Source organism: Acipenser ruthenus, chromosome 45, assembly GCF_902713425.1.
Source record: "Acipenser ruthenus chromosome 45, fAciRut3.2 maternal haplotype, whole genome shotgun sequence".
NCBI lineage: Eukaryota > Metazoa > Chordata > Actinopteri > Acipenseriformes > Acipenseridae > Acipenser > Acipenser ruthenus.
The window spans coordinates 4,240,997-4,268,746 of NC_081233.1; the positions used below are offsets into that span (position 1 = coordinate 4,240,997).

The 27,750-nt window shown below is 39.2% G+C and overlaps 1 protein-coding gene across 1 annotated transcript in view; it reads left to right on the forward strand.

The window, feature by feature from the left end:
• The window catches only part of LOC131720912 (biogenesis of lysosome-related organelles complex 1 subunit 1), a 45,315-nt gene extending 18,590 nt beyond the window's left edge, over positions 1-26,725 (forward strand). The window contains exons 3-4 of the mRNA XM_059013359.1: positions 10,500-10,632; positions 26,332-26,725. Of these exons, the coding sequence (XP_058869342.1) occupies positions 10,500-10,632; positions 26,332-26,442 (244 nt within the window). The 3' untranslated portion in view covers positions 26,443-26,725. The remainder of the gene's footprint in view (positions 1-10,499; positions 10,633-26,331) is intronic.
• The last annotated feature ends 1,025 nt before the right edge of the window (positions 26,726-27,750 follow it).

Here is a 27,750-nt window from a genome sequence, read left to right on the forward strand (position 1 = left end):
CTAAATAATCCTGAAGCATCCAGCGTGTTTCCTAATGCTGGTATCAATGTTCCCATGGTAACTAGGCACTCTTTGATTGAGATATATAAATCAGAAGTAAACATCGATCAGACAGATTAAACCAAATAAATAGCCAAGCAGATGTAGGGAAACTAAATAGCCTCACTAGTGTATACAGACCAGGTTAGTGATAAAACATTACCAATTCTTACAGGCAATTACATTGAGCATCTCTTAGAGGAGTGTAACGACCTGACAACCCCCCAAAGAATAAGGTTAGAGAGCAGATACCCAGAGAGAGAGTGAACCACATGAAACCCCAAGAGAAAGACACCAAACACAGGGATCATGACCCAGCAGTACAGTACAGAAATCTGTGAGAATCAAGGCTACAGTTATAATACATGGGCATCCACTATTCATGCCCCTTATAAAGTCACTGAGATCCTTCTGCTTCCCCATGATTGTTGCTGAATAGTTGCACATACTTCTCATAACTTATAAAAGTTTGTAATGGTCACTCTGCACAACTGAAGCAGCTGCACTGTCCTCCCTAAGGAGACACTACTGGCGCGATTCCTATAACTAAATAAGTCAGCAAGAGCGACATAGAGCAAAAGCAGGGACGTCAGAGGTGTCAATTTCACAAACAACCAGTTTATTGTTGTGAACAATAATGTCAACAAATGAAATATGAACAAAGGCCAAAAAAATAGGTGAAGTGTCCGGTGGGTCTCAAATAAACCCCCACACAAACACAAAATCAATGCACAGACAGACAGAGAAAGATAAAGGTGAATGAAATGATCACAGGTGGTAACAATAATAAGCCTGGATGGCAATGGATGGTGCAAGAAAGTTGGGCCTAACAAGTCCAGCAGAGCAATGGAATTGAAAACCAAACAAAGTAACACAAGAACAAAACCAAAAAATACAGGAAGCAAAGTATCAAATTAAAGTAGAACAAATCCAAACAGAAAAGGAATGATCTCACCAACAGATAAGGAGGTCCAGCAAAGAGTCCAGTAATGATGGTGATTGTAGAAGGCTGAAAAAATTGAGTATGTTGAAACTGAATCAGTCCAGTAGTGCTGAGCAGAATGGTGAACTGTAGTTGAAAAAAAATCAGGAGGCTCAGAAAAAAATGAACACATAAAACAACAAACACTAAACAGACCTTAATTAAACAGCTACACTTAAACAAGTAACAGTGAAATGAAAAGAAGAGTTTAGAGAAAGTATACAATAAAAAAGAATAACTGAACTAGAATTATCTAAAGTAGTTTAAGTTCACTGATATTTTAAGTCTGCTCCTGAGATTATACCTAAATCAAACCGCTACATTTTGAGAATTACTTCCCTCCGCATCTGCTTTACAATGAACAGTATGTTTCTTCAAAGCATTCTGTGATTGGATTTAAATTACTGAAAGATAGATTCCAAAAATCCACTCAGCAGTGCTGAATACCAGAATCCCACGCATTCTACTGCTGTAATATTGCCATTCAGATAGCAGGCAGCAACTCATTTTAAACATGTTACCCGTCAGCGGAAGGTCTTTGGAAAGTGGGGTTGAAAAGGTAGGGAATAAGGTATTCCGAAAACATACATGGTATCCCTTAAAGCACACCCTACAGCTATGTTTACATCTTTACAGAAGGGATGGACACTCACATCACTCTTAACTGCTCAAGTGGCTCAGAGGAAGCATTTAACAGAAGGTGCATGCCTGCCGCCTGCAGGAGCAAATATAGGAATAGTTCAGAGATCCCCTCACCAACATATCGCCAGCCAAGTCACTACAAATAGAGGTTAGCAGCCAGACTATTTTGACATTTTAATTCATCCATCATACAGAAAGACCACGATAACCATAGTATAATAAACATAACTGATGTGCCTGAGTGAGTCTCTCAAAAAATGTGTGTTTTGATGCAGTTAAATATAAATTGTTTTTCCCGGTTGTGTATTGTAAAGTAGTTGTGGTGCAATATTATTAGAAGTATTGTTGAATACAGGGATTCTTAAACTTTTTTATTTAAAAACTTGGGACCCTTATGTGCTGTTCGTGTTTGTCTGTCACAGTCCACATGGTGAACACAATATCTGCCTTGATTATGCACCGATCTGAACCGAACGTTTGTCATACAGTCCTAGCCTTCGCATTTGACTATAATCCAATAAACTCTTTGTTGTAAATATGTTTACCTTTTGGGTACTGTGCAAGTACAAGATGCACAATAAGAGAAATCATTTTCACCCAAAAAGATTTTTCTAAACATTGCAGTGTATCCAGTTCATCCTCCCTCCTGAGTGGTGTATTGTGGGAACAGAGGACCAGCATTGCTGCAGGAGGGAGCATGATCTGGATGCACTGTGATCCTTTTCTCCTGGCGAATGCTCCAGAATTAATGTTGATTCATGTTCCATGATCTGTGATTAAAAATACCCCAGTCCTAAATATGTTTAAAAATATAAGGCTGTGATACGGGACACAGTAAAGGTAAGGCGCTGTGTTCCTTGTGAACTTCACAGGGTGTTGTATAACACTTTAAAGCAATTTGAAATGCTCATTTCAAGTACAATTTGACAGTTTTCACTTGCTTGTTCAGCTAAGTAACCGACACAAACCGCAGTAATGCTGTTACTTGTCCGGTAACAATAGTCTTCCCTCGGGGCAATCATTTTCCACTATAGCCCTCCTCTCCAGTCCATATTTACTATATATATATATATATATATATATATATATATATATATGTATATAAATTACACACTGCTGTGCAAAAGTCTTAGACATGCTGCATTTTTCTACTCTGATTCTACTATTATAACAACCTTGACTTGCATAAAGAAGGAAAAACATTGAGTGAAATAGCTCGCATCACTCAATTTTCAAGGTGTGGTATCCGAAGCATAATCATCTGTAATTTGACAAACCCAGGACTGGAAGACCCAAAAAGCTGTCTAACGAGGATGAGCAATACATGAAGGTAATATCCTGAAGGAATAGAAAGACGATATGTGTTGAATTGACAACAAAACTAGCAGAAGGCACAGGTGTCGTTGTGCCTCCAACAACAGTCCAAAGCACCTTTGACCATTTTTCCGTAGTCCAATTTCTGTGTTCTTGTGCATATTTTAGCCTTTTAGTCGTCCCCTTTCTTAACAGAGGTATTCTTACTGCAACACATCCTTTAAGTCCTGATTTCAAGAGTGATCTTCATACTGTTGATTTGATGGACAACGACACCTGTGCCTTCTGCCAGTTCTGTTGTCAATTCAACGCTTGTCTTCTTTCTATTCCTTCAGGATATTATCTTCAAGTATTGCTCATCCTTGTTAGACAGCTTTTTGGGGTCTTCCAGTCCTGGGTTTGTCAATTACAGATGATGTTTCTCTGTACTTGTTGATTATGCTTCGTGTACTACACCTTGAAAATCGAGTGATGTGAGCTATTTCACTCAATGTTTTTTCTTCTTTATGCAAGTCAAGGTTGTTATAATAGTAGAAAACACTAGTGGAGGCTTTGAGTAAATTGTTGATGCTCATAATTATTATTATTATTATTATTATTTATTTCTTAGCAGACGCCCTTATCCAGGGTGACTTACAAGTGTTACAACATATCACATTACACATTATTTTACATTTTTTTACAGATATCACATTATTTTTACATACAATTACCCATTTATACAGTTGGGTTATTACTGGAGCAATCTAGGTAAAGTACCTTGCTCAAGGGTACAACAGCAGTGTCCCCCACTGGGGATTGAACCCACAACCCTCCGGTCAAGAGTCCAGAGCCCTAACCACTACTCCACACTGCTGCCCTATTTCATCAGAGTAGAAAAATGCAACATGTCTAAGACATTTGCACAGCACTATATAAATATATATATATATATATATAATTTCTAGAAATTTCTCAAAAACAAATAATTATATGAAAAATCTTTTGTAGCAAAAGTTTTGCTTTTGTGGATGAGGGAAAAAAAATTACAAGAAATACATTTTTATTTCTGCAATTTTTTGGCAAAACTCCAAACATTCTACAATTTGACTACAACTGTATGTATGTATGTATGTATATGTATGTATGTGTGTGTGTGATTATATAGATATATATATATATATATATATACATATATATATATATATATATATATATATATATATATATATATATATATATATATATATATATATATATATATAATGTATTGTTTTGCAGACAATCAGTTTTGTTTGCTGGCAACTAGTGATCTGATTTGCACTTTTCATTGGGACAATCACAAAAAATCCCTTAAAGTCTAACCCTTCGGTTGTATCGCAATACAAGCTCATTGTAGTTCACCAAATGGTTCTTGTTTAAAGAATGTGTCGTATAGTTGGTACGAATACATACTCTCTCATTTAATGTTTATCTTTTAACAAAACGCATTTGATCATGTTATGCATCATACAAGTAGCCTATCAGGCCCATGTATCGTGAAACACATCGTATCGTGACCTACATATCATGCCACGTATCATGGTATGTGTCGTGACCTGCGTATCATGGTATGTGTCGTGACCTGTGTATCATGGTATGTGTCGTGACCTGCGTATCATGGTATGTGTCGTGACCTGCGTATCATGGTATGTATCATGACCTGCGTATCGTGATATGTATCATGACCTGCGTATCATGGTATGTATCATGACCTGCGTATCATGGTATGTATCATGACCTGCGTATCATGGTATGTGTTGTGACCTGCGTATCATGGTATGTATCATGACCTGTGTATCATGGTATGTGTTGTGACCTGCGTATCATGGTATGTATCATGACCTGCGTATCATGGTATGTATCCTGACCTGCGTATCATGGTGCGTATCATGGTATGTATCGTGACCTGCGTATCATGGTATGTATCGTGACCTGCGTATCATGGTATGTGTTGTGACCTGCGTATCATGGTGTGTATCATGACCTGCGTATCATGGTATGTATCGTGACCTGCGTATCATGGTATGTATCATGACCTGCGTATCATGGTGTGTATCATGACCTGCGTATCATGGTATGTATCGTGACCTGCGTATCATGGTATGTATCATGACCTGCGTATCATGGTATGTATCATGACCTGCGTATCATGGTATATGTCGTGACCTGCGTATCATGGTATGTGTCGTGACCTGCGTATCATGGTATGTATCATGACCTGCGTATCATGGTATATGTCGTGACCTGCATATAGTGACCCTGCTTATCGTGACCTGCGTATCGTGGTACGTATCGTGACATTTATGTATCCTTACACCCCAATGTACATGTCATTTGCGCAGGGGGCTGATAATATTAAGTATACCTGATGTTTCGTATCTCATAATGGGTTAATTGTAACCCACTCCAGGTGAACAAATTTTATAAAGATGTATAGCAATGATATCTTTCTTGCAAAGATGGCCCAAGGGGACACAGGCTTTGTTACAGTACAGTTACACCACAATAGATCACACTGCCAGGACTGTGACAGGTGCATTACATATGTCTTCATTCCAGTAAATGGAGGGTTAGCTCTTGGGGAGGGTCTGGTTGGAATGAAGTATCAATGTATCAAGCTCCCTGAGGTTGTTTAAAGCATTGCCAAAGAGGTCCCTCAAACCCTTTGTTGTGTGCATTTAAAAGTAACAGTGCAGCTCTGCTACATTCATTAATATCTTGGATATTGTAGCACCATTCAAAAATTAGAAAGTGGTCTTTAAAAGATTCTTCCCTTGGTTTAATGAAACCATACGTATGCTTAACCCTTTGCTCACCCAGGTCCAGGTGTTTTTTGTCCTGGGTGCGTGCAGTAGTGCTCGTGGTGGGTGATACAGTTTATTAGTGACAATCATGCAGTGCTGTTCCGGGTTAGTGCTGGCCCTTGTCGACAGCCCGGAATCGTGTTTAGAACATAAGAACATAAGAACATAAGAAAGTTTACAAACGAGAGGAGGCCATTCAACCCATCTTGCTCGTTTGGTTGTTAAGCTTATTGATCCCAGAATCTCATCAAGCAGCTTCTTCAAGGATCCCAGGGTGTCGGCTTCAACAACATTACTGGGGAGTTGGTTCCAGACCCTCACAATTCTCTGTGTAAAAAAGTGCCTCCTATTTTCTGTTCTGAATGCCCCTTTATCTAATCTCTGAGGCTGTGTGGTCCAGTGGTTAAAGCAAAGGGCTTGTATCCAGGAGGTCCCCGGTTCAAATCCCACCTCAGCCACTGACTCATTGTGTGACCCTGAGCAAGTCACTTAACCTCCTTGTGCTCCGTCTTTCGGGTGAGACGTAATTGTAAGTGACTCTGCAGCTGATGCATAGTTCACACACCCTAGTCTCTGTAAGTCGCCTTGGATAAAGGCGTCTGCTAAATAAACAAAAATAATAATAAAAATAATCTCCATTTGTGACCCCTGGTCCTTGTTTCTTTTTTCAGTTCAAAAAAGTCCCCTGGGTCAACATTGTCTATACCTTTTAGGATTTTGAATGTTTGAGTCAGATCGCAGCGTAGTCTTCTTTTTTCAAGTCTGAATAGATTCCATTCTTTTAGCCTGTTTGCATACTACATGCCTTTTAAACCCAGGATAATTCTGGTTGCTCTTCTTTGCACTCTTTCTAGAGCAGCAGTATCCTTTTTGTAATGAGGTGACCAGAACTGAACACAATATTCTAGATGAGGTCTTACTAATACATTGTAGAGTTTTAACCTTACTTCCCTTGATTTAAATTCAACACTTCTCACAATATATCTGAGCGTCTTGTTGGCCTTTTTTATAGCTTCCCCACATTGTCTAGATGAAGACATTTCTGAGTCAACATAAACTCCTAGGTCTTTTTCATAGTTCCCTTCTTCAATTTCAGTATCTCCCATATGATATTTATAATGCACATTTTTATTGCCTGCATGCAATACTTTACACTTTTCTCTATTAAATGTCATTTGCCATGTGTCTGCCCAGTTCTGAATGCTGTCTAGATCATTTTGAATGACCTTTGCTGCTGCAACAGTGTTTGCCACTCCTCCTATTTTTGTGTCGTCTGCAAATTTAACAAGTTTGCTTACTATACCAGAATCTAAATCATTAATGTAGATTAGGAATAGCAGAGGACCTAATACTGATCCCTGTGGTACACCACTGGTTACCTCGCTCCATTTTGAGGTCTCTCCTCTAATCAGTAATCTGTTTTCTGCATGTTAACCACTCCCTAATCCATGTGCATGCATTTCCTTGAATCCCTACTGCATTCAGTTTGAGAATTGCAGTTATCCATTTTCAATGTTGCATCCTCAAAAAAGTCAATTAGGTTAGTTATACACGATCCCCCTTTCCTAAAACCATCCTGACTGTCTCCCAGGATATTGTTACCATATAGGTAATTTTCCATTTTAGATCTTATTATAGTTTCCATAAGTTTACATATAATAGAAGTCAGGCTTATTGGTCTGTAGTTTCCTGGTTCGGTTTTGTCTCCCTTTTTGTGGATCGGTATTACGTTTGCTATTTTCCAGTCTGTCGGTACAACCCCTGTGTCAAGAGACTGTTGCATGATCTTGGTTAGCGGTTTGTAAATAACTTCTTTCATTTCTTTGAGTACTATTGGGAGGATCTCATCCGGCCCAGGGGATTTGTTAATTTTAAGAGCTCCTAGTCCCTTTAACACTTCTGCCTCTGTTATGCTAAAGTTATGCTAAAGTTATTTAAAAGGAACAGGTCGACATGTGGGGCATGTTGTCCGTGTCCTCCTTTGTAAAAACCTGTGAAAAGTAATCATTTAATATATTTGCTATTTTTTTTTTCTTCATCTATGATTTTGCCATTTGTGTCTCTTAGACATTTAACCTCCTCTCTGAATGTTCTCTTGCTGTTATAATATTGGATAAACATTTTGGAATTGGTTTTAGCCCACTTTGCAATATTGATTTCTATCTCCCTCTTGGCCTTTCTAACTTCCTTTTTGACTTGCGTTTGCAGTTCCAAGTACTCTTTCTGTGTACTTTGTTTTTGGTTCCTTATAAACGCTCTGTAAAGTGTCTTTTTTTGCTGAATATTTTTTTTAATCGATCTATTAAACCATTTTGGCCATTTTGTTTTAGATTTAGATTTGTCTACTTTTGGGATGTAATTGTTTTGCGCCTCTAGTACTACATTTTTAAAAAACAGTCATCCTTTTTCTGTGGATGTTTTCTCTATTTTACTCCAATCTACTTCTGTTAGTCTCCGTTTCATACATTCATAGTTTGCTTTTCTAAAATTGTAAACCTTAGCTTTAGTCATTACTTTTGGGGTTTTAAAAAATATTTCAAATGAGACCATGTTGTGGTCTGAGTTTGCCAATGGCTCTCTGACCTCTGTTTTAGTTATTCTGTCTTCATTATTTGAAAAGACTAAATCAAGGCATGCCTCCACTCTAGTCAGTGCCTTGACAAATTGCGTTAGGAAGCAGTCATTTGTCATTTCCACCATTTCAATTTCGTCCGTCGTGCCCCCCATTGGGTTTTCCCATTTTATACAGGGGAAATTTGAAATCCCCCATTAGTATGGCTTCTCCTTTTCTACACGCATTGTTTTCTTTGTCCGGATTTAACACCTGGGCTTCAAGACTATTTCTTATGTATAGCGCTACCCCTCCGCCTCTTCTGTCCTGCCTGTCTTTCCTATACAGTGTGTACCCACTAATATTATATTCGCCTCCATCACCCTCAGACAACCAAGTTTCTGTAACACCTATCACATCGTAGTTACTTGTTAGTGCAGTAGCTTCAAGTTCTAACATTTTGTTTCTGAGACTTCTAGCATTAAGATAAATACATTTAATAGTTGTCTTACCTGAGATGTTGCCCTTGTTTTGATGTGGTCTCCCTTCTGTTTTTTTTGTTTTCTCCACCCTTCCTTTCTAGTTTAAATGCTTCTGGACCTCCTCAAGGATCCTTTCTCCGAGTAGATTGTTTCCCTTTCTGTTTAAGTGCAGTCCGTCCCACCTATATAGATAGTCCTTGTTGTAGAATGTGCTCCAGTGTTCAAGAAAGGTGAAGCCTTCCTGTGTGCACCACTATTTCAGCCATGCATTTTGATTTTGTATTTCCAGCTGTCCATATGGTCCTTTGCAAGGTGCCGGCAGTATCCCAGAAAATACCACAGTTTTGGTCTTGTCTTTTAATTTCCTTCCTAGCTCTCTGAATTTGTTTTGCAGGGATCTTGGTCTGTCTCTTCCAATGTTGTTTGTACCGATGTGAACGACTACTACCGGGTCATCTCCTGTTCATTCTAGGAGCCTGTCCACGTTCTCAGTGATGTGCTTGACAGAGGCTCCTGGAAGGCAGCACACTATTGTAGTAAGGGGGTCCAAACTGCGAACTGAACTTGCTGTGTTTCTCAATATGGAGTCCCCAACAATCATGACCTCCCTTCTTTTTGCTGCCTGGCCAGCACTGTTTATAGGGTCCTGGATGTTGTTCCTTTCATTCTCTTGATGTTGGTTTTGGTCATCTAAATGTTGAAGTGGCTCAAATTTGTTGGAGGTTTGGATTTCTGGTGGTTGTGTTTGACAAAGTTTATTTTTTCCCTGCTTCTGCCTATCTGAACCCAGCTGTTTCGACTCTCTTCCATCTCCCTGGTGGCTTTCAGTCTGCCGTCTAGTAATATACAGAACAAGACAATTACAGACAAACAAAATAAACCACAAATTTTTATCTCTCACGGGGTCTCTCACAGTCCTTACAATTCAAAAGTTTAAACCAAACGAAGGAATAGATTGCGATTCTCCACCCCCTTTTATGCCGTCACACATGATCCCTCGGTAAACGAGTGCAGCCGCCTCTCCAATCTGCGGCTGTCACGTTGTTTCCCCTCCAGGTCAATGCGTTATTGCAACGGAGTCTCGCCCCTTTCCAGGCTGGTTGACTTCCCTTGAACCCTGGGAAAGAACTGTCAGACCAGCCCACCCAGAGAACTCTGTTCTCGCTGCTTAGCGCCCTCACAGGTCGGGAGGGAGATTTACAACCAAGAATCATTGTATTTCTGTCACAGTGCTTTAGACCCTATTCCTACTAAACTGCTTTCTCTCGGATTAATACTTCCGTTTTAAGTGTTATCAATAGTTCCCTTTCATCTGGTATTGTTCCCGAGTTCTATAAGATTGCTGTAGTAAAACCATTGCTTAAAAAACCTACTGGATCCAAAAGTTCTTAACAAATTCAGGCCTATTTCTACTCTCCCCTTTTTATCCAAAGTTTTAGAGAGAATAGTAGCTAATCAGCTTCATACATTTCTTGCAGTACATAATATATATGAGAAACTCCAGTCACGTTTGACCAGGTCTTTAAATGTTTAAATGCATAAACTCCAGTTGCATAAAATGCATAAAAAGTTCCTATCCCTGATAAGACTAACCGTGAGTTTGTGCCTAATCAGAAAAATAAAATAAGGTGACATTTTGTCGCATGGGTCTTCTGTCCTGGCAGGGTGGCCCAGGCCTATGTGAACCAGCGCAAACTGGACCATGAGGTGAAGACGCTGCAGACCCAGGCTGGCCAGTTTGCCAAGCAGACCTCGCAGTGGATCAGCATGGTGGAGAACTTCAACCAGGCATTAAAGGTGAGGATCTTCAAACCTAGGATGCTCTCTGTGTGCTTTTATACCATTCACTGCGCAGTGAATCAGCTTTGCAGGATATCGCACTAGAGCACCAGGCTGTGTGACGGGCTCAGTAATAAGTATCTAACACCTTTGTGTGGTCACTGAGTCCTGTTCATTAGAAACAGGAACAAGTCCTCGTATTGGGGGTAAACATAGCAAAGGAGCAAACCACAGCATAGGTCCTGCAATAACAAGCAGTTGACAAGTGGGAATGACAAAGAATATATAAGAGACTGGGTTAGGCCTGAGGAATGACGTTAGCGGAAAGGGACAGACCAGACCAGGTGTACCCAGAGGGTGTGCTGAGCCACTTCTTCCAGGGATAGGTATGCTTGTGCTTTGTCTCGTATAGGACTGCTATACTATATCAGACTAGATATACATGCATTAATGGAACTGTGTTTCAGGGTCTCATAATCAAGCATTAAATAATATTAAGCGTAAAACCTGGTAACTTGCATGCTATAAAATGTTGTGTGTGTTAATTGTGATGTGTGAATAAATGGAATAGAGTTGCATGATTTTTTGGGTGTGTGACAGGGATGACCGAGTGGTGACGTCAGGCCAGAAACAGGAACTGCAAACACACAAGCAAGTACACGGGTGTAAAGCGCACTGCGGCGCTCTTTTTATTAACAAAACAAAAATAAATAAAACATGTTTGACAAAAATCACTTGCTCACAGAGCGAAAATAAATATTTAAACATAAACAACATCACGAACACCAAAACAAATACCTCAGTCAGGCTGGGCAATCGCTTCACTGATCCTGTAGTTTTATATTTTAGTTTTGTTTTGTTCTCCTCTGTCGCTCCCATTTTCTCCTCTAGAACACCCACCTCGAAACAGGGAGAACTGCAGGGTTTTATACTGGTGACCATCTCCCGATTAGCAACAAATTAATCAGTTAATTAAATCGGGAGATGGTCACCTTCTGCACGAGGTTTTGTGGAATGGGGCTTCCCCATCCCTGCTGCCAAACAATAAACAAGACACGGCTTTTCACCGTCATATTTATAAATAATAAATCATAATACAAAACAAAACAAACCCTTTCCAGCAGGGCTTTGCCCTGCCCCTTTTATAGAGTGCAGGGCTCTCTCCTGCTGCCCTGCCCCTTTTTATAGAGTGCAGGGCTCTCTCCTGCTGCCCTGCCACAGGTGCATCAGGTTTTATTTTCTAGCGGTGCTTGGAGGCCTGAACCAAAGCTGAATGTGTGTGATTAAACATTAATGTATTTTTTCTAACAGAAGTGTCTCCTACCCTCTGTCTCAAGTCTAGCTCCACTTGGTTTCCATGTTCAATTCGCTATTAGGAACCGGATGGGCATCGATGGGCCCTATTCATTTCACACCACATTTGTGTTTTCTTCGCTGGTCTATTATTTCATGTCCTGAGGGTATCTTCCCTTTTGAAGTTTTGATCTCAATACTTCTAGAGAGGTGGATTGTTTTGTGCTGTATTACATACCCAGGCCCTCAGTTCTAAAAGAATACATGCCTTTGAGGAGCAAACTCTGTAACCCAACCCCTCAATACAGCAGTGCCAGCAAAGACAGGAACACTGGGGGAATCACGCAGCAGACTGGAGGCTGGTTTTGTTAGGTTTGCTACAAATTCATTCCTTGTTTTATTTATTTTTATAGTGTTACTGATAAATGGAGTTGCCTTTATCTCAGAGTCACCAAAGCGTACAGAACAATGGAGGAAAATCACACGCCATAGTGTCAAATGGCAAAAAGAATTCTGAAGAGAAAAACACCTTAATGTTCCATGTTCAAGACATTTAGAACAAGAACAGTGAAAAATAAAAATACACTTAAAGTTTGTGTGTTGCACATGTGCTGTTAACAAAATGCCCTGAAAAAATAAAATAAAGAATATAATTTGAATGAAGGGTTGTAAGTAACAAAAAGCTCAATAAACAAAAAATGAAGTGAAAAGGTTACCGTATCAAGCTGAAAAAACACAAACAGATTTTTTTGGTCTGTTACATCTTCTTTACCAGCCACAACTATACCAGATTTGAAAACTTGGTTGCTTTTTTGGAAAGGACAATCCACCCCTAACCAACACATCACCACCAAGCGCCATAAAATCTTTAGTTTTGGCCTCTCAATCGCACGCGGTGAGGCCAGAACGGGAGGCGACCATCGTAGAGCCTGGAGGAAGGGCTACCCTCAGCCATGGATTCCCTGACCTGAGTGCTGAGCGGTTCGTATTTAGTTCTCCAGGGTGCATGGTCAGGCTGGAGAGGCTGGGCTCTATCCCTCAGTGCAGTCATGCTTTGGGGGGCGGGCTCGGGTCTCGGCTGCTTCACTTTTCATTCATCCCTTTTCCATATTTTTGGGGGGAGGTGGCCGTACTTGCCACTTCCTATCTGGCACTAGGATGCATGATATCGTTCATGTTTTCTCCTAGTGCGGGTGCGGGTAGCTGTCGAGCACCCATGGACAAGGTCTCCGGACAAGCTTGTTGTGCATCTTTTAAATCGTCTGATCAATTGCAATTCAATAAATCATCACATTGTGTATTCTCCGTTCTGACAAAATAGATTTGGTTACATTGTTTACCGTCAGAAGTTTAAGGATGATTTAATTGCGCAGCAGATTCCCCAGTTAGATGATGAGCTAATATCTCTTCAGCCAAAGAAGCAGGAATAGTAATTTGAGATACAAGAGCTAAGTTTACTGTTTTAGACTCCTAATAAAATGTGCATTGATCAATTTCTATGTGTACTGTTCAATTTGTTCCAACATGTGTGAATGACACATGCCAGAGGTTCATCAGTTAATAGAGGGTATCGTATCTCACTTAATAGAGGGTATCATATCTCAGTTAGTAGAGGGTATTGTATCTCAGTAAGTAGAGGGTATCGTATCTCGGTTAGTAGAGGGTATTGTATCTTACATGATCGGATATGATGTGTTCTTTTGAATGTGTACACACACACACACACACACATATACAGTGTGTATATATATATATAGTAATAAGGTCATACAGGGTCATTATGTGAGCCAGCGCCTGTCAAAGTATCTTTTCCCTGTGTAGCATTATCAGAGCCACTAGAGGGTGCCCTCAACATTACAGGATGAGGTAATGCTTATTGGATTGAATTACTGTTGACTCCTGCTGGTAGTTTGATAATTGTGAGCCCTATAAATGGGACAGGTTTTACCCAGCTGGGGGAGGAAGACTGTGGTACTGTGAGGAGTGAGATTGTTTGAAATCAAAAGAGAAGGGAACTCTGTGAAGTTGGCTGTTTTTTTTGTTGGTTGTTTAACTGCACTGGGTAAGCAGCTTAGCTGTCCCAGGTGGTAGGTAGGGCCTCCGTCATATAAAGTATAGTTAGTATCTTCTTATGAAGACAGGCTTTTTGTTTGTTTGCTTCCGTTTTGTGTTTTCTTTATTTTGCAACCTGCCTTCAAAATAAAGGGCATCGCGAGTGTCGTTACACCACATCTGAAGTTTCCAGTCTGTGTTTACTGCACCAGCATACTGCACCACAGACTCACCACGTTACAATATATATATATATATATATATATATATATATATATATATATATATATATATATATATGCACTACCGGTCAAAAGTTTTAGAACACCTCCATTTTTCCAGTTTTTATTGAAATTTACGCAGTTTAATGTCTCAATGTACTCTGAAATTAAAGCATAGAACAAATAAACAATTGGAGATAAAAAAGAAATCATGGAATCGTTTTGTTTAACAAAATTTAATCTAAATTTTTGACTCATCAAAGTAGCCACCTTTTGCAGATATAACAGCCGAACACACTCGTGGCATTCTTTCTACAATGGAAATCAAATATTGTTCGGAAAGTTCTTCCCAACACTGTTGCAGAAGTTCCCACAAATGTGTTGCACTTGTAGGTTGCTTTACTTTCACCCTTCTGTCCAGTTCATCCCAAACCAGCTCGATGGGGTTTAAGTCTGGAGACTGTGCTGGCCATTCCATGATTTGAAGCCTACCGTCTTGTTCTTTTCTTCTAAGGTAGTTCTGACATAGCCTGGAGGTATGTTTTGGGTCATTATCTTGCTGTAGGATGAATCCCTGACCAACTAGGCGTATACCAGAGGGTATTGCATGGCGCTGCAAAATGCTGTGGTAGCAGTTTTGGTTCAGGGTGCCACTCACTCTGTGCAAGTCGCCGACTCTGGATCCAGCAAAAGAGCCCCAGACCATCACGCTTCCTCCTCCATGTTTGACAGTTGGTGTCACACACCGAGGAACCATCCTTTCACCTACTCGACGGCGTACAAAAACCCTGCGTGATGAACCGAAGATTTCAAATTTTGATTCATCGGTCCATAAGACCTTCTTCCAGTCTTCAGTAGTCCACTGGCGGTGCTTCATGGCCCAGGCAAGCCTCTTTTTCTTATTTTGCCATCTTAGCAATGGCTTTCTTACTGCCACTCGACCTGTCAAACCTGCAAATCGAAGTATTCTCTTCACAGTTGAAACTGAGACTTGCTTACTTCGACCAGTGTTAAGCTGTGCTTGAAGCTGTTGTCCTGTGAGCCGCCTATCACGCAAGCTGTTGACTCTCAGAAACTTGTCTTCTGATTCTGTTGTGGCTTTGGGTCTGCCAGACCTCTTCCTGTCAGAGTTTCCTCCAGTTTCCAAGTGCCTTTTGATGGTGTAGGAAACTGTACTCACTGACACCTTGGCTTTCTTTGCAATTTCTCTAAAGGAAAGACCTACACTTTTAAGGGTTATAATGGTCTGTCTGTCTTCCTTTGTTAATTGCCTTTTTCTCGCCATTATGAGAGCAATATACTACTTCCTGCAGTATAGTACTGTCCAAATAATGCTTAAGAGGGTGTAGTAACACAGTCTGTTCCAACACTGCTTTTATACAGACAGAGGGTTTGTAAGTAATCAACAAAAGTTGGGACACCTGTAGGAATTGTTAGCATCAACTTTCAAGGCTTAATTTACTTCCATTGCTGCAGAACAGCTGTAAGTTGTTAACCCATTACTTGTTCCCTGAAAAAGGCCTTTTTGTATAACTCTGAAATGTACATTATTTTTCAGTTTTTGGTAACCTAAACTTTTTTTTTTTAACCTCTGGCAGTTTACCGCTTACCTTTGTACCATTTCAGGTTATTCACTGGACTTGAACTGCTTAAATTTCAATAAAAACTTTTGACCGGTAGTGTGTGTATATATATATATATATATATATATATATATTGTAAGATAGCGGGTTGTGAGAGACAGCAGGGAGGGGGTTAAAACCTCCCTGCAAAAGAAACATGTGAGAATGCACTTTTTGGTTTATTGTTTAAATTTAATTGTTTAATTGTTTTATTAATGATCATCCGCACCTGGGCGTTATTGGGGAAGTAGACCCAGGTGCAGGGTTTATAAGGAGAACAGTCAGTCTGCTCTACGCTGCTGAGTAGAAGGAGGCAGAAGAGGTGCTCTGTCTCCGAGTAGCCAGAGAGAAAAAGTAAGTGCGGTGTCAAACCTGTGTGTTGAAGTTTGTGGTTTTGGGAAGGACGGGAAAACAGCGTAGCTGTCCCGCGTTAGTCAGGGTGTTCCTGAGAGTTGAGTTAGTGCTCCAAGAGGAGTTAGGTGTTTATTTTGTGTATTTTGTTTGATTTTTGTGTTTATTAAAAATAGCGCACCAGCGCTTAAAACTCCATTTCATTGTTCTGGGTCGTATTTTTAAAGGGGCACGAACCCGAGTGAGTTGTGCTTTGTCACAATATATATATATATATATATATATATATATATATATATATATATATATATATATATATATATATATACTGTATATTCTGATAATTGATTTGTAATCAATTATTCTACCTTTTTAAGTACCTGAAATATCCTTTTCTTTTTTCTTTTTTCTTATTGATCATTTTGGTACACAGCAGTTTTCCTTTTTCTCAAACTTTATATTATATATATATATATATATATATATATATATATATACACACACCACTGTTACAAGTGAAATAATGTATACATTATTTGTTTATTTAGCAGACGCCTTTATCCAAGGTGACTTACAGAGACTAGGGTGTGTGAACTATGCATCAGCTGCAGAGTCACTTACAATTACGTCTCACCCGAAAGACGGAGCACAAGGAGGTTAAGTGACTTGCTCAGGGTCACACAATGAGTCAGGGGCTGAGGTGGGATTTGAACCAGGGACCTCCTGGTTACAAGGCTGTTTCTTTAACCACTGGACCACACTGCCTCCTATACATGGTAAAAGTACTGTGTTACTGTGACAGGATGGCTCGCAGTGGTGAGGTGTGGTGACGTCACGGACCAGGAAGTACAGAAACCAAAACAATGGATGGGCGGGTGAAGCTGAATGCTACTGCGTTCAGCGTATTTAATTAATCAAATAATCAAAAACAAAAGATTTAAACAATGAACAAAACACAAAACAAAAAGGCACAAGGGCCAAACGAATAAACAAAGACTGTTTAGCAGTCGTTTTTAAATGTTGTTATGTTTCCTCGCTCTCGCTCTCTCCCCGTACTCTCCTCTGTACACTCCACCCCTGCAGAACGGACAGCTGCAGCTTCTTATACTCTGGCCGAGGGGTTAACTAGTTGTTAATTATCTTATTACCCCTCGGCCAGAGTCTGCACGCGTTTGGTAAGGATGCATGACTGTCAGCTACTTAAATAATCAGTAGCTGATCAGTCATGCATCCTCACAGGGTTTTTAAATATAAATAATAAAAAGCAATAACAAAAGACGCGGCGCTTTTATCCGCGCCGCAAACAAAAATACAAATAATAATACATAGGGGCGGGACACTCCACCACAGTTACACTTATCACTCCCTGGGGAATTCTGCAACAAAATTTCATAAATTCTGCAGAAATTCACTGGCAGGAAAGGCAAATTCTGCTGTGTTTCTGCAGTGGTTTTACACATAAGATAACCTCAAAAGATATATACTTTTACATATCAAAGTGTCATATAACAAATTATTATTATTTATTTATTTCTTAGCAGACGCCCTTATCCAGGGCGACTTACAATTGTTATAAGATATCACATTATACATTATTTCACATTATACAGATATCACATTATTTTTACATACAATTACCATTTATACAGTTGGGTTTTTACTGGAGCAATCTAGGTAAAGTACCTTGCTCAAGGGTACAACAGCAGTGTCCCCCACTGGGGATTGAACCCACAACCCTCCGGTCAAGAGTCCAGAGCCCTAACCGCTACTCCACAATAGGAATTCTTTTTGTGATAGTATTTCTCATGTTCAGAGAGAGTACATCAATTTAAACTTCACGTGTACTGAAACAAATGTCAAAACAAAATCAGCATGGTAAAACTTACTTTATTCTTCATAAGATTCACATAAAAGCAGCATCCATTAACAAAACTGTAAACCCATCACAGTAAACAAACACAAATTCTTAATGAAACACTCAAATATGTGTTCTTTAGATTTACTTTAAAATGTATTGATTTGTATCAATTAACTTAAGCAATGTGATCCTTTAATGAAATTAAATTGAATGAAAGGAAGCATTAAAAAAGTTGGCAACAGTAGTTAACTGTATGAGCTCTTTATTCTAGTTCGTCAGCATTATAACTACAACTCGTAAGATGAAATATTAGGGTTATAAAATAGAACAGAGATGGAGGGAATCAAAACTGCATGTTCATTACATCGCATGGAAGGGTCACCTGGTTAAATATAGAAAGGCTCTGGCGTTGGCTAGATCATCATATTATTCTAATTTAATTGAAACAAAGAAATCTAGGATTATTTTTATTTTTGCTATCCTAGATAAATTAATTAATCCTCCCCCTAATAGTCCTACCCTTGACATTGGCTCCTCTCACAGCTGCAATGACTTCTTACATTTCTTTAAAAATAAAATACTAGACATCAGAAATGAGATTCCACAGACACCTTCTTTAAGGAGGGCTCCGGCAGAATTTTACCAAATACACCTATTAAGGCTACTATGGGAGGTTTTTCTTTGATTACCTTACAGGAACTGACAGAGCTAATTTGACATATGAGAGCTACTACATGCTGTCTTGATACTATTCCTACAAAACTATTAAACAATATTCTTGGTGTTATTAATACCCACATTTTAAAAAATGATAAATGGTTCACTTTCCTCCGGTATAGTTCCCTCAGCACTTAAGCTAGCTGTGGTAAAGCCTATGCTTAAGAAACACAATTTGAACCCTAAAGTCCTCAATAACTATAGGCCAATCTCCAACCTACCATTCTTAGATAAGGTTCTAGAGAGAGTTGTTGCAGTTCAATTACAAAAATTTCTAACTCTTAATGGTATATTTGAGAAGTTTCAGTCTGGTTTTCATGCTGCACTTAGCACCTAGACAGCCCTGTCAGAGTTGTGAATGATCTGCTGATAAACTCGGGCTTTCCATCAGTATTAATTCTTCTTGATCTAAGTGCTGTCTTTGATACTGTAGACCTTTCCATCCTACTGAATTGTCTTGAAAGCACAGTAGGACTGTCTGGCCTTGTCCTATCCTGGTTCAAATCTTATCTTTCTGATAGGTTTCAGTTTGTCTGTACTGGGGAGGTAAAATCGGCATTATCTGAAGTTGTCTGTGGTGTTCCACGGGGCTCCATTCTAGGTCCCTTGCTGTTTTCATTATATATGCTACCGTTGGGTGACATTATCCGCAGACACGGAGTGAACTTCCATTGCTATGCTGATGATACCCAGCTAGATTTGTCCCTAAAGCCAGGAATTTCTTCTGCCTGGGTGTTATTAGCTACTTGCCTTACAGACGTCAAGCATTGGATGACACAGAATTTTCTAATGTTGAATTCAGATAAAACAGAGATTATGCTAGCGGGATCACATAACCAACTAAAAGGAAATGTGGGATTATATGAGCTGGACCCTTGCAGTCTCTTTGATCCCGATCTCTCATTTGAGATTCATATTAGGGAAGTTACTAAAGTATCTTTTTACCATTTGAGAAATACAGCCAGACTTATTTCCATATATGATGCCGAGAGACTAATGCATGCTTTCATTTTATCTAGAATTGATTATTTTAATGCAGTTTTTTCTGGTGTCCCAAAATGTGTGGTATCCCACTTGCAGCTTGTTCAGAATACCGCCGCTAGAATTCTGACTAAAACCAGGAAAGGTGAACATATTACCCCTGTTTTGGCCGTTTACTTTGGCTCCCTGTGCATTATAGAACTGAGTTCAAGATTTTGCTGTTAACTTACAAGGCCCTGAATGGATTAGCACCTAGTTATTTGAGTTACTGACCCCGTATCTTCCAAACCGCACTCTGAGATCACAGGACAGCTGGTTATTCCTAGGGTCAACAAAAGCAACACGGGAGGAGGCAGGGCTTTTTCTTGTAGAGCTCCTAAATTATGGAATGCTCTGCCTTTGTTTGTCAGAGAAGCTGGGAGCGTTACAGTTTAAGTCAAGACTAAAAACGCACTTTTATAAAATGGCTTTCTTATCTTTATCTTAGTGGGTTTTAATGTAACTTTAAAATTGCTGCTTTTGTATTGTGTATGACTGTGGCAGTTGTATGTGTGACATGCTATACAAATGTAATACATACAGTCACCTCCAAAATTATTGGCACTCTTGATAAAGAGGAGCAAAAATTGCTGTATAAAATAAACAACAACGGTAATGAGCTATATTTTATGCTCAAATATATGGGAAAACCATATTCTTTTATTCTAATACAGTTGCTCAGAGAAAAAGTTTTTTATTAACAAGTAATAAAAAAAAAATTCTGAAAAAGATAGGTGTCAGAATTATTGGCACCCCTAAAGATTCTTATAAATAAAATCAAACAAAATTAAATCTGCATTAACATTCTACTTCTTTAAGTTCATCTCAGTCTTAATGAACTGTATTGTAGCCTTCCATGGCTTCCTGTTTCATTGGGGTATAAAAATGAGGTAACACGCATATGAAATCCATTTGTCATCCATCACCATGGGGAAAGGCAAAGAACTCACAAATGAAAAGAGACAAATGGTTGTTGACCTTCATAAATCAGGCAATGGGTACAAAACAATAGCTGAAAAACCCTAAATATACCACTTACCAATATTAGGGCAATAATAGAAGTTTTGCAATGATGATTCAGGAAAAAAGGTGAAGAAGTTCAAAACCACTGGAACAGTGGTAAACTTGCCTGGTAGAGGATGCAAGTGTATCTTGCCCCCACGCATAGTGAGGCAGATGGTTTGGGAGACAAAGGGGAATCCAAGGGCCACAGTTGGAGAATTACAGAACGTGGTTGCATCTTGGGGTCACCAAGTCTCCACATCTACAATTAGACGCCTCCTCCATGCCAGTAGGCTATTTGGAAGGGTTGCCAGAAAAAAGCCTTTATTGAGAGCAACCAACAAACGTAAGCGCCTGGAGTTTGCTAAACGGCATTGGCACTTTGATTGGAACCGGGTGCTATGGTCCGATGAGGCGAAAATAGAGCTCTTTGGCCATGCACACCAGCGGTGGGTTTGGCGTCGAAAGAAGGATGCGTGTGCAGAAAAGAACCTCATGCCTACTGTAAAATATGATGGTTGATCTTTGATGTTATGGGGCTGTTTTGCTTCCACTGGTCCTGGGGCCCTTGTTAAGGTCAACGGCATCATGAACTCTACCCAGTATCGGGACATTTTAGCCAAAAACCTGGTTGCCTCTGCCAGGAGGCTGAAACTTGACCGCAAGTGGATCTTCCAGCAAGACAATGACCCCAAGCACACATCAAAATCCACAAAGAAATTTGACAATCAACATTTTGCAATGGCCACCTCAGTCTCCGGACTTGAACCCCATTGAAAACCTGTGGTTTCAATTGAAGAGGGCAGTCCATAAGCGCAGACCAAAGGATATCGAGGATCTGGAAAGATTCTGTATGGAGGAATGGTCTAAGATCCCTCCCAATGTGTTCTCCAATCTCATTAAACATTATAGAAAAAGACTCAGTGCCGTTATCCTTGCAAGGGGAGGGTGCACAAAGTACTGAAAACAAGGGTGCCAATAATTGACACTTCATTTTTTTTTTAAATAAATTTATAATTTGAGAAATGTGTAATTTTGGTTGATTCCATTGAATCATTAATAAAGTCAAATATATTCCACATGTTGGAAAATTACAATATAGCTCAGTACTGGTATTATTTATTTTATACAGTCTTTTTTGCTTATCTTTATCAAGGGTGCCAATAATTTTTGAGGTGACTGTGTGTATGTGTGTGTGTGTGCGTGTATATACTGTGTGTGTATATATATATATATATATATATATATATATATATATATATATATATATATATATATATATATATATATATATATATATAATTTAGCTCAAAGAGCCAGCTGCCTTGCAAAAGTATTCAGACCCCTGACCAATTCTCTCATATTACTGAATTACAAATGGTACATTGAAATTTCGTTCTGTTTGATATTTTATTTTAAAACACTGAAACTCAAAATCAATTATTGTAAGGTGACCTTGGTTTTATGTTGGGAAATATTTTTAAGAAACATAAAAAACTGAAATATCTTGCTTGCATAAGTATTCAACCCCCACACATTAATATTTGGTAGAGCCACCTTTCGCTGCAATAACAGCTTTCAGTCTTTTGGGGTAAGTATGTACCAGCTTTGCACACAGTGTCGGAGTGATTTTGGCCCATTCTTCTTGGCAGATTTGCTCCAGGTTGTTCAGGTTGGTTGTACGACGCTTTTCAAATAGTGCCATAGATTATCAGTGGTATTGAGATCAGGACTTTGACTGGGCCACTGTAGGACATTCACCTTTTTGTTCTTGAGCCACTACAATGTTGCTTTGGCCTTATGCTTGGGATCATTGTCCTGCTGAAAGGTGAATTTCCTCCCAAGCTTCAGTTTTTTTAGCAGACTGAAGCAGGTTCTCTTGCAGTATTTCCCTGTATTTTGCTCCATCCATTCTTCCTTCAACTTTAACAAGATGCCCAGTCCCTGCTGATGAGAAGCATCCCCACAGCATGATGCTGCCACCACCATACTTCACTGTAGGGATGGTGTGTCTTGAGGCATGGGCAGTGTTAGGTTTGCGCCACACATAGCGCTTTGAGTTTTGGCCAAAAAGCTCTATCTTGGTCTCATCTGACCACAAAACCTTTTCCCACATTGCAGCTGGGTCACTCTCATGCTTTCTGGCAAACTCCAGACTTGCTTTCAGATGGTACTTTTTGAGTAACGGCTTCTTTCTTGCCACCCTCCCATACAGGCCAGTGTTATGCAGAGCTCTTGATATGGTTGACTGGTGCACCATTACTCCACTCCCAGCCACTGAACTCTGTAGCTCCTTCAAAGTGATTGTTGGCCTCTCTGTGGCTTCTCTCACAAGCCTCCTTCTTGTTTGAGTGCTGAGTTTTGAGGGATGGCCTTTTCTTGGCAGTGCCTGGGTGGTGTGATGCAGCTTCCACTTCCTGATTATTGATCCAACTGTGTTCACTGGGATATCCAAACACGTGGATATTATTTTGTACCCTTTCCCTAATCTATGCATTTGTATTACTTTATCTCTAACTTCTGTAGAATGCTCTTTGGTCTTCATTTTCCTTCAGATTCACAGCCTGACCAATGATCCTTCAACAGTGGGGTTTTTATCCAGAAAATGTGACAGCAACTTTAATGGTTCACAGGTGGAGGCCAATGGTAAGGTAATTGTGTCCTCGTTAGGGCAATTTCTTTCATTGGTGTAAACTGGGAGTTTCCACAGCACAGGAGTTGAATACTTATGCAAGCAAGATATTTCAGTTTTTTATTTTTCTTAAAAATATTTCCCAACATAAAACCAATGTCACCTTACAATAATTGATTTTGAGTTTCAGTGTTTTAAAATATCAAACAGAACGAAATTTCAATGTATCATTTGTAATTCAGTAATATGAGAGAATTGGTCAGGGGTCTGAATACTTTTGCAAGGCACTGTATATGTGTGTATATATATATATATATATATATATATATATATATATATATATATATATATATATATATATATATATATATATATATAAAATCACCCCAAATAAAATAAAATTGGTAACTTTAAAATAAAGCATCCCCCCCATGGAAGTCACAGTTTTTTTGTTTCTTTGAAAGTAAAGCAGTCACAGTATTATGCTGGGTTTCTGCCTTTCTCTTTCAGTGAGTACTTGAATCTAAATGCCTGTCAACAGCCGATTCTCGGTAGTGATCTACAGTAGTGCTGCAGGACATACAGAAGAGCTTACCTCCATCGCTGTGTAAAACTCCTGCTGGATACTGCTTTACGTGATCTGCTGCAGACACATTTTTAGCCTTTTTAGAGACATCCATTGTCTTTACAGTGTGTAGTATTTTAATTTCCCGCCTAGATTGCATATAGTCACATGATATAATCATTGTACAGCACTGTGTGCATGGCGAATAGTACACTCAGGCACACAGCAGAGCTGTACAATTTCGTTAATGTGATTTTTTTTTTTTTTTTTTTTTTTTATGAAATACAAATAATAATTATGAAATAGTTTATTTTTATTTCTTAAGAATATTGTAAAAATCGTGGTATTGGGCTAATTTCACGATTTCCGCACAGCCCGTGAAATCGCGGTTTACACAGGGCCTTAATCATATCCCATCATTCTGCTTTTAAAGTTTAAATGAACTGCACTTTTCTTCATCTGAAGTTGAAAATGTTTTAATATGCATCTCCAATAACAGCATACACACATATTGCCATACGATGGTAAAGTTAAAAGAAAACTTACCTTGATACGTTCTATCTCCGATATTGTATTGGTGTGTAGGCTCGTCGTTATTGTAGTCTGCTGTCTCCTTTGAACTGCTGCCACAATCTTCCTCGTACTTCCGTTTTATGTTTTTGGGAAGCCAGATGATCGTTTAGTGATTGATTTCTGAGTGTGATCCAAAACACAATTACATGCCTTGCAAAATAATTTGCCACCATCTTCATACATTTGTTTTTTCATACTCTTCAGCCCGTTGTCTTGCATTTATGTATTTTGCTACTATGGATTGAAGGGAATCATATCTTATCACTGAAAGTCCGCGGCAGACAGATATTTAACTGATTCTGAGGGAGACAAGTGAGTTCGTGGAATTCCCCGGGAGTGAGTTATTCCCTGTCTTGATCTTAAAATACTTCAACAAGAAAAGATGGTCCTGATATAAAAGCAAACCACTTGTGTTGCACTTAATGCAGGCTTGAAGTCTTACCTAGAATGACTCTCTTCAAGAAAAACGTTAGAAAAGAGAGAGTCCAGCAAAGAGCAGCCAGGCAGGTTAGCTCAGTAAAAAATAAGGATTTTCAGGGACTCTGATGTCCTTAAAATCTCAAATAGAGTGACAAAGTTGACCTAACCAATGAGCACAGTTGAAACCAGGACCAGAGGACACAGTGAGAGAGATAGACTTAGCACAGACTGGGTCACTGAGACTCTTAAAATATCTCAATTACTCAACAGCAACAATGTGGCTTAAAAACCCATTCCATGCCCTCACCACTCTGTATACAAAAGTGTTTACTTTCCTCTGTCCTCCTTTGTCTCCACTCAGTTTCTAACTGTGGGTCTCTGTGTGCTGTGCTTTAAGAGTCCCTCAGTTAACTTTACTAAAGATGAACTACGCTGGATTTTATATTAAACTAATGAACATGTGACTGTGGTGTGTTGTTCCTGTAAATCATTTAAAAATGATAGCGTGATTGGATAGATATTTCTATTTTGACGTTTAGCTGTTTTTTATTTTAGGCTGCTAAGGGACTGACTGTATTATTTGAGATATTTGAGAGCACTAAACCACTGAGAGAAAAATCTTGGGTGTGCATTTTCTATTATTGTTTCTGCATCACCAATCACTATGCTTACTCACTGTTGAGGGGAAATGACGCTTTTCAGTTTGGTCTGCTTCTGAAAAGACTCCTAAGCTGGATTTCTGAAGTGACAGCTATAATTACGGTTCCAGATTCCTTGTGCTTATTTCTTAAAGCATGTCAAGCAGAAATTCAGCTTTTAGAATTTTGTTTTTTCTGAAGCAATCCCCATGGATAAAAAAATGAAGCCTGGTAAAATAGTGATCTAATCAGAAACCGCAGTTGTACAAAACACAAAATCAGTTACTATGTTGTGTGCCGGGTGTCTCTGATTGTCAGTTAAAATGTTGTGTCTGATTTATTATAATAGAGGTCAGCTTGTGCAGTTCTGACAGCTCAAACTGTAAAATAATTTCACCCGACACACAACATATTCACTTATTATAAATAAAAAAACCATGATTGTACTCATGAGCTACTGTTAAACATGGAATTGTTTTTAACTGTTCTATGTTCTATGCATGGGATGACATTAATACTCAAGATGTAAATTAATTTTGACAAATGCTTAGCAATTGATTTCTCATACATGATTAGGATATGATATTAAGAATAAAGGAATTCACTATCCTGAAATGAAGATGGAATGAAGTGTCCGTGTTGACGTCCCCACAGCCTGCTGTGCTTTAGTAATACCAGTGATGGTTCCTTTCTACACAGCATTAACCTGGAACCCCACATAAACACAATAAAAGTGGTCTTTTGTTTCCCTAGGAAATCGGTGATGTGGAGAACTGGGCCCGTAGTATAGAGATGGACATGCGGACTATCGCCACAGCGCTGGAGTACGTGCACAAGGGCCAGCTGCAGCCTGCCTCCTCCTGAGAGCAGTGACCATTCATTACCATCTCACCAGTGGCTTACACTGCCTTCAATACACACTTCAATTGCTTCCTATGGTTAGGATGAACCCGTAACCCTGCTACTCTTATCTGGAGATGTACTGATATTTTTTTTTTTCTAAGAGGGAAAAATTGTTAAAGTAATAAAAATGGAGGTGGAACCAATGTAGTAAATTAACAATGGGACATTATCAGCAACTATTTTTAATACCAGTGTCATTATTTAAGTGTAGTATATACAAAATAAAGTTTTATCCACCCCCAAATTTTCCTGGTGAATTTTGTTCATGTTGCATGGCATTTTATGTGGTAGAACTTTTAATGCAGTTTTTTTATTGGTGTCTCTCTTTGTATGCCTGCATTACATTCAATGTCATTTGGAAAATATAATTCAAACCATTTAAGAACATATTAACATTTTGTACCCACCGCAAAGCACCTGACCTACTGTTACAAATCACAGTAACCTTGGTCAGGTGCTGCTTGTATTCTTACATAGTCAGAACATTACATCATAATCTGTGCTGTGTCCCGTGTTGTCCCTATCACAGCGTTATATTTTTTTACATTTTGCTGACTCTCTTGAAATTTGTAATCACACATCATGGGTCATAAATCAACTGGGCAATACATTTCTCAACATTTACTTGGTAGTGTTTGCCAGGGGAAAAAAACCTATTCTAACGATGGCAGTGTATCCAGATCATACTCCCTCCTGGCTTTGTGTTCCCAGAATCAGCACTCATTTCAATCAGAGCACCAGCATTGCGGAGGGAGCATGAACTGGATACATTGCAATGTTTAGAAGGAACATCCTGAAGAAAGTTCACAGATAAAAGTTTGGGGGAAAAAAACTATTTTTTTCCATTGATGTGTTAATGTGCTGGTGAGCCTGGAAGTAAAAACCTCTGCTTCGCTCTGCGGTGTACCGCTGTATAAAGTTGTGCGCGCTAACCAATTGCGCCATTGGAGATGTGTCCCATAAAGTGAGGAAAGCTGTCCGAACTAAATAATAAGCCTTTCTGGATCAATTTGGGACTTCTAGTCATACAGTTTAGCATGCCTGGCAGGTGTGAGGTGCTGTGACTTTGTTGGTTAAAGCACCTGTCTAGTAAACAAGCGATACTGTTGAAAAACTTTTAGCAAAAAGAAGACATACAGGTATTGATGACTCGGTTTGAGCGGTAGAGGCGAACCCACAACCCTTCATCACACCACACAACTCGTCTCAAAGTCAAACGCTCTATCCATTGTGCCACAGAGCTCTGCATAGTTTGAAATGGCATGGCGA